This window comes from Propithecus coquereli, unplaced genomic scaffold (assembly GCF_000956105.1).
Source record: "Propithecus coquereli isolate 6110/MARCELLA unplaced genomic scaffold, Pcoq_1.0 Scaffold6, whole genome shotgun sequence".
Lineage (NCBI taxonomy): Eukaryota > Metazoa > Chordata > Mammalia > Primates > Indriidae > Propithecus > Propithecus coquereli.
The window spans coordinates 788,620-797,560 of NW_012151951.1; the positions used below are offsets into that span (position 1 = coordinate 788,620).

At 33.5% G+C, this 8,941-nt stretch overlaps 1 protein-coding gene across 1 annotated transcript in view; it reads left to right on the top strand.

Moving 5' to 3' along the window:
* Positions 1-8,941, top strand: part of CEP126 (centrosomal protein 126kDa) — a 153,484-nt gene that overhangs the window by 3,904 nt on the left and 140,639 nt on the right. The window contains exons 2-3 of the mRNA XM_012659106.1: positions 3,082-3,201; positions 4,087-4,121. Of these exons, the coding sequence (XP_012514560.1) occupies positions 3,082-3,201; positions 4,087-4,121 (155 nt within the window). The remainder of the gene's footprint in view (positions 1-3,081; positions 3,202-4,086; positions 4,122-8,941) is intronic.

Genomic DNA, 8,941 nt, shown 5'->3' on the forward strand with positions numbered 1-8,941 from the left:
TACTACCCTGTGCTTATGAGGTTTTATATTTCTAATGGTATATAAATTTGTATACCCCTTTAGAAACCTTTATTTCCATAATGCATTAAGAGATGTAAAATGCATATGCCTTTTGTACTGTTATATCTACCTCAGAGAATTTTCTTCAAGGGAATCATTCAGCAGGCTTTAATTAACCCATTACTGTATTCTAAGAACCACGCCAGGCATCAGAGTTACAGAAATATAGAAGAGACACATGATGTATTCACGAAGGTGTTATCAAGTCATCTGGTGGAGGTTAGAAAAGGCTTCATAGGGAAGAAGTGCTTGAGGTTGTCCTGAAAGGATGAGTAGTTAGCCAAGCACTTGCCAGGAGATAATGGTATGATACATCATGGCTTGTTCTGTTAATGATTATCTTAGTATGGCTGGGCATAGGATTCATATAGGGAAATATTGAGAAATGAAGTTGAAAAAACAAACCAGATTATAAAAATGTTTTATATACAAATCCAAGAAATTTGGAATTTTATCATGAAGGTAATAGGAAGCTTTTAGAGAACAGAAAATAAGAAACAGGCTGCGTGCAGTGGCTCATGGCTATAATCCCATGCTTTGGAAGGCCAAGTGGGAGGATCACTTGAGGCCAGGAGTTCAAGACCAGCCTGGGCAACATAGGGAGATCCTTTCTCTACAAAAAAATGTTTTAAAAGTTACCCGGACATGGTGGTGCGTGCCTGTAATCCCCGCTACTAAGAAGGCTGAGGCGGCCTGCGTGACAGAGCGAGACCCCCTCTCAGGGGTGAGGGACACAGAAAAAATGAGAAACACAGTCAGATTTGCATTTAGCTGGCTTTGTGGAGGTTCGAATGGGGGTGGCCAGTTTAGGAGTGAGGAGATGAGTTAGAAGAGTACTGAGGTTGTCCAGAAAAGTGATTTGAAGTGCCTGAGCCAAGACAGTGCAAGGGGGTACTGCGGAGGAGAAATAGAATCAAGATAGCCTTAATGGGTTTAGCAAGAAAATGGGTTGTATAATGCATAGTTACTTGTGGTGGTATTAACAACATATTTTAAACAACCTAATTGGAGAAAGACTAAGTTGGGACAGAAAGAAGTGAGGAGAAAGTAGGATAGAATAAACTGTGCTTTTAAATTATAATCATGTGTTATTTACCCAATCCTATTTGGTTTGGTTTTTTAATGTTAAGTATATAAAAATTACCTTCTTTTGGACAGGTATTTATCAGTGATTCTTATGGAAATATCTTACCTTTACAATACATCTCATATAAAAACCAAAATTTTAACCAGCCATCTAATATTTTTTAAACTTGAACGCCATATTTGAAAAGATACAAAGGCAGCATTCTTTATAGTTCAGCTGGCAAAATTTATACAATACTATTTTATATGTATATAATAGAGAGTAATTTGATTAAATTTAAGAATATATAGTTGTCGGAACATTACAAACATTTGTGATTTTCTTTATGCTCTTGTGCTGAGATCTCAAACATGTTGAAAAGAGAACAGAATTGTCTCCACCTGCAACATAGTCCTCTATGCTAATCATAAGAGCCAAAGTAACTTCCCTCCCCACCCACGTGTTGCCCATGTGTACCCTGAAAGGAAGTTATGCTTTCCTTTACTCCTGAATTATGACTTTTAGTAGTAACTAGCCATCTTGTTGAAATCTGGATCCTACTAAAGTACTCTATCAGAGAAACACAAGATAAACCTTTTCTTTTTGCTTCATTTTTATAAATCCTTCAAAAGAAAGCTTTCAGTAAAAATATCATATGTGTGAGTGTGTTTGGGTCTTTGTGTTGAAGTAGTGCAAAATTTTATAAAAAACAGAAGTAGAATGAATTATGACCTATGGTATAAAAGTGGTTAAATAGCAACACAATTGAAAACAGATAAGCTCCCATTAGCAAAGATTTAAACAACCAAAAAGTTCAAATAAACATGATTATTTTGAAATATATAACAATATAGTTTCTTTATAATATTGATGCTGAAGCACAGTAGGATCCCAAAATTAACACATTTTGAATTAACAAAATATGTAAAGTGTAATTTATTGTTGAATGTATTTCTTGTATTCTGTTTTACCACTATTAATTTATGGCATATAAAAAATTTTGATTAAATGCATTTCAAAGAGAATTTTGAATCTCTATTTTTGGGAAAAAAGTTTTTTTAAGAAGTTATTCTAAAAAAGATAAGTAGCTGTACCATATAATCTGTAACTTTAGTGGAATTTCATATGCATCTACATCTAATGATGAGGTAGTGAATGTGGTAAAGTGATTGAATTAATATTTTTTAAAAATTCAGGATTATTAAAAATAGAAAATTACTGTGACAAATTTGATAAATATATTCAATAATAACAGTTAAAACACATATAAATTGGGAAAATAAATTAATGATATCAATATAAAACTTGTTTAAGGAAAGTTTAATTTTATATAGTAAATTTCAAATGAATAGATGATTAGGATAAACAAAATATTCCTTTTCTGGCAAACTTCTGGATAAATAGGTGACTATGCATGGTTTTCCTAGTTTTTTTTTGAAACTAACAAGTAAATCACTAAATAAATGAGCTATATTCCCATATATTCCAATTATATTGCTATTTTATTTTTTAAATATTTTAATATGACTTTCATACTATAAAGGATCTATTGAAATTTTTAATTAATCTACTTTCTATTAGTGAAATATAACCTTCTTATTTCATTTTCTTATACACATGCCTAAGAAGGCAACTAATTAGCAAGTACTCAGATATCTGTGTAATGAATGAAGATATGCAGTCTCCTTATCTGAGCTCATAATTTCAAAAAGTAATTGCTTTCCTTCCCCTGCCCCCCAGGGAAAGTGAGATATATCTTAAGTCCTAATACCAAGTCAGAGTTTTTTTACATAAAACATCTGCTGGTGGTACACTGACAATGTGTGCACATACTAATTGTTCCATAAAAATATCATTACATCATTTGCATGAGCTTATAATTATATTTATCAGATAGCACTGACACTCATCCACTAAAGATGTAAACCATTGTTCTTAACTTATCATATCATTAGAGATATGAAAATCCACCTAGAGAAGAATTTAGAAGAAGAGCGCCAAATATTACTGCAGCAACAAAAAATATGTCGAAATCGAGCACGTAAATATTTTGTGGAGTCAAATAGGAGAAAAAAGTAAGTAACTGTATTTTATTCAGAGGTATAGAAATTCAAAGTCAATATAAATTAATATTTTCTCTACTTTATGGCACTTTATGAACCTAAGTCATGACAGTGCTTTATCTGTAAAACACTGATCAAGATTCATGTGGCTTTGTAAATTTTATTATTATTTTTCTGTCTAAAGCATAAGGATAGTGGTGTATTGTCTAGTTCACTGACTTTGACCACAGCAGTCATTTTTTTGGTCACCAAACAGCTTATTACAGTGTCATTTACACTACTTAAGATCACTATAAAATCTGTTATCTTCTTTTTTATCATTTCATGATAAAGTAAAAGATTACCAATTAGTATTTAGTCTCTAATAGAATGTAATTTGATTTTGATTTATTATTCACTTCTATATAATTTGTCTATATGTGCCACCCTTATTCATTCAATCAGAAACATGAGGAAAATATGAATAATGGTGGAAATGTGATAAAAATAATTTTATCAATGACTACCAGAAAAAAGGAGTTTTCTAGTATAAACTGGAAACTATAATAAAGTAAATATGCAGACTATCCAATCACTGCTTAACATTTTTCAGGATGTTGGCAAATTATTATATTTGCTTTTGAGACAGAGCAGTTATGCCATTTTTTATTGTTGTTGCTACCTTGTCCATATTTCTGTAATACATGTACAGCAGAAAATCTCTATATTAACTACATCATTGGGCATATGTTGCAAATCCCATTTGGGGAATACAAAATTATGTACGTTTAATTTTTTCTGGCATTATATTTCTCTCTAAATTAACTCTTTTATTGTCTGATGTAGTTGAAATGATCTAAGGAAACTTCGTTTTGTTTTTGTTTTATAAGCGTATATTTCTGTTTTTCTTTCACATAGATTTAGAAGTTCAGATGATGACACAAAAGTCTTATGTAACTAACTGGCAGAATAAGACAGAATGGGTGAAAATTGCCCATAGAAGAAGAGGAAAGACTACCAAGTAACAAATGAGGGACAAGCACTTGGAAGGGTCACTAAAATCTATGATAAAGGATTCCTTAAATATTCTAAAGGCAGAAAAAATTATCTAGAGAATCAGTGAAATAATTAGTTGATGAACATAAAGTATGAGGCAGCTGCATTATATATTTATGAGAATATTGGAGCTTGGAGTTTCCCATAAAGCATGAAAAAAAGTAGAATATACTTTAAACAGTAAGTCATATTTATCAAACCTCCACATACAGATATATGCTATAAGCTAAAAAATATAAATAGATTCAAATGAGTTTAGATATCAATAGGTTTAAATATTCATGGGTAATACACTCATTCTATATTAAAGGAAATTAGAATATTTGGAAGTTATCTTTGACTATTTAGAAAGTCATAGAAGACAGTCATTTACTCACTAACATTTACCAGGAAACTCCAAGGTTTCATATTCTGGAGGATAAAAAATAAGAGGTATGATCCCTGCCCTAAAATTACTAATAGTGAAGTAATAAAGGATGGTAATGCTATGAATTATAGTAAATACTATGATAGAGTCACCTATGAGGTACCGTGGAAGTACATCCCATAGACTTACAGGACAAGGAAGAATTCCTGGAAGAGTAAAGTTTTATTAGTTAACCACGAGTTAGCTAGGGAAGATGAAGAGAAGAAGTGTTTTATTCAGAGAGAACAATATATGAAAAGGCCTAATATTATGAAATATAAGACAAAGGTTCTATGTGACTGATGCTTCGGGAAATGTTGAAGAGGTATCAGGATATGTAGCTATAGACTTGGTAAGAGACATTTTATGAAATAACTTTTGTGCCAATCTAAAGAAATCAAACCTATTCGTAGATGCTGTTGAAGGAGTAAAATCAGAGGAGTGGGTCAAGATCAGAATTACGTTTTAGTTCATTATAGCAAAGAGGTAGAGGATCAATTAAGAGCACAGTCTGGAGCCAGAGTACAGTAGAAAGCTGTTATAATGTTCTAGGCAAGAGAATGAGTATGAAGGTGGAGTTGGGATTGAGTAGGTAGGGTCGGGGGAGTCGAGGATTAATTATAAGTGGTGCATGAAGAGCGTTGTCAGAAATGAAATACTTATAGATTATGAAAACTTTGTTTTAACATTTTAATATAAAGCTTTCTAAAATATAATGTACATTTCTATAATCTTTTATATAGATTATGATCAATGTGGTTTGATTTTTTTTCTTCATGCCCTGGAATCATTAATATGAACATCCATCCAATATTCTCTCTGTTATATTACTGTATTGCCCTTGAGCTGTTAAGCTTTATTCAGTTTTCAGTAAGTAGCTTCTAACAGGTAAGCTTCGTGAGTTCTTCTGTTAAAGATTTTCTATCTGCTCCTTCCTTCACTGTTAGCTGTAATTTTTCTTTTTAAAATCAAACTCTTTATTTTGAGATAATTATAGATTCACAGGCAGTTGTAAAAAAATAATACAGAGAGATTCCATATACCCTTTACTCAATTTTTCCCATTGGTAATATCTTGCAAAACTATAGTACAGTATGAAAACCAGGATAATGACATGTATACAGCCAAGATACAAAACATTTCCATCACCATGAGGATCCCTCATGTTCTTCTTTTATAGACACACCCACTTCCCTCCCTACCCCTATACCCTGGAAATCACTAATCTGTTGTTTCTCCATTTCTACAATTTTTTTATTTCTAGATTGTTACATAAATACGATTGTACCATATATAACTGGGATTCATTCAGGTTGTTGTGTGCATCAGTAGTTTTTTTCCTCTTTGTTTCTGAGTATTATTCCATGATATGGATGCACCAGAGTTTGTTTAGCTATTGACCCATTGAGGACATCTGGGTTATTTCCAGTTTGGGGTTATTACAGAGTTGCTATAAACATCCATGTGTAGTTTTTTGTAAGAACATAAGCTTTTATTTCTCTGTAATAAATAACCATGAGTATAATAGCTTGATCATATGGTAGTTGCATGTTTAGTGTTTTAAGAAAATGCCAACTGTTTTTCAGAGTGACTGTACACACAGCAATGCAAGAGTAATTCAATTTTTCCATATCCTGACTAGCATTTGGTGTTGTCACTATTTTTTATTTTAGCTGTTCTGATAGGTATGTAGTAACATCTCATTGTTTTAATTTGCGTTTCCCTAATGGCTAATGATGTGAAATGTCTGTTCATGTGTTTATTTGCCATCTGTCTATCCTCTTTAGTGAAATTTCTCTTCACATTTTTTTATCCATTTCTAATTGGATTATTTGCTCTTTTACTGTTGAGTTTTGAGAGTTCTACATATAGTCTAGATATTAGTCCTTTGACAGGTATGTTGTTTGCAGTTTCCTCTTATCCTGGAGATTGTCTTTTGATCTTCTTAATAGGGTCTTTCCCAGAGCAAAAGTTGTGAATTTTGATGAAGTCCAGTTTATCAGTTTTTCTTTTTATGGACTGTGATTTTTAATGCCAAGTCTAAGAATCCTTTGTTTAGACTTAGATCCTGAGAACTTTCTTCTATGTTTTATCTTAAAAGTTTTATAGTTTTATGTTTTATAATTAAGTCTGTGATCCATTTTAAGTAAATTTTTGTATGAAATATGAGATGCAGGTCAAGGTTTTGGGGTTTTATTTGGTTATTTTGGGATTTTTTGTTTTTGCTTGTGTGTATATGTGTGGTATTTTGCCTTTGTCCAATTGATCCAGCATTCTTTGTTGAAAGGCTATCTTTCCTCCATGAATTGTTTTTGCACCCTTTCAAAAATCAGTTGGGCATATTGGTTCGGGTCTTTTTCTGTGTTCTGTATTCTGTTTGATTAATTTTTGTGTCTATTCCTCCACCAATACTACCCAATTTTGTTTACTATAGCTGTTTATTTTCTTCAGATCACAGAAGCTGATTCTTCCCATTTTATTCTTCTTTTCAAAAATTGTGTTAGCATAAGTGCACATACAAGAATTACATTTATTGGATGTCGGGCGGGGGGAGAGGGGAGGAGGGCATGGGTATATGCATACACAAAGAGTGCAATGCGCACCATCCAAGGGATGGACACACTTTAAACTCGAACTTGGGGGGAGAGGGGGGGACAAGGGCAACATACGTAACCTAAACATCTGTACCCCCATAATATGCTGAAATAAAAAAATGAAAAAAAAATTGTGTTAGGTATTCTAATATCTTTGTTTTTACATATAAAATTTAGAATACTCTTATCTAAACCTGCGAAATATATTGCCGGGAGTTTGATAGGAATTGCGTTACCAATATGGGATGGGGAGAATTGACATCTTTACTATGTTGAGTCTCCTAATTAGTCTACTGAGTTTTTAATTTCAGTTATTGTGTTTTTCGATTCTAAAATTTCCATTTGATTCTTCCTTATATTGATTGTTTAGATCTTTATTTTCTGAGACTTTCTATTTTTTCATTTGCAAACATGTCCATAGTTGCTCATTGAAGCATTTTTATCATGGCTGCTTTAAAATCTTTGTCAGATAATTCAAACATTTCTGTTGTCTTGGTGTTAGCATCTATTGATTGTCTTTTTTATTCAGTTTGAGACTTTCCTGGTCCTTAGAATGACAAGTGATTTTCTATTGAAACCTGAACATTTTCATATTATATTATGAGATTCTGCAACTTATTTAAACCTTTCACTTTAACTGCTCTTTCTGTCACAGCTCCAGCAGGGAAAGGAGGGAGGCAGCCTCACTACAGATAGATGAAGGTAGAGGCCTAGGTTCATACTCAGCCCCTCTAGACACCAGAGGGGAGGGCTAGGAGGGTTCCTTATTACTGCTGAGTAGTAGTGGGAGTTCCAGCTTCTCAAATGGTCTCCACTGACACCACATTGAGAGTGGCCTTATTACTGCTGGAAGGTGATGAAAGTCATGTCTCTCCACAAGCCTCCTCAGACACCACCCAATCCGGAAGAGGTACGGGCACTTCTTACTGCTGGCCGGGTGAAAGTCCAAACTCCCCACATAGTCTCTACTAATACCAGGGTGGGGAGAAGGCCTCATTACTACTAGGTGGGAATGAAAGCCCAGCTTCGTACTCAGCTTCTCTGACAGCATCCCTGCAGGCGGGTTGAGGGACCTTGTTTCAAGGGTGGAAAGGGTAGAAATCTAAGTTCCCCACTCAGTCTTTGCTGGCAAGATCAGGGAGGAACCACAGTGTTTTTTCTGTGGTGTTTGGATGGAGTAGTAGGGTTATTATCTAAGTTTCCTGTCTTGCTAATAAGCTGACCTTTCCTGGGGCTAGGGAGAGCAAGCTTGGACCTTTTTTGTCTAAGCTTGTTGATGTTTTCAGGTTTTTTTCTTCTCCTCCAAGTCTGGGATATAGGAAACAAAAAGAAAACCCAGAGAACATAACCACCATGTCCTTCTTCAGGGCCAAAGTCCCTAACTTAGACTCTCATGGTTTTATACATCTATGTATCCACACACAGTCAGTCCTTCAGTATCCATGCAGGATTCATTCCGGACCCCTATGGAGACCAAAATCCACAGGTGCTCAAGTCTCTTATATATTAATAAAATGGTGTAGTATTTGCATATAACTTATGTCTATCCTACCATATACTTTCAACTATCTCTAGGTTACTTATAATACCTAATATGATGTAAATACTAAGTAAATAATGGTTGTACTATATTTTTATTTTTCATTGTTATATTGTTATTTTTTATTCTTTTTTCCACCAAAATATTTTAAATTTGGGTTTGGTTGAATCTGCAGAT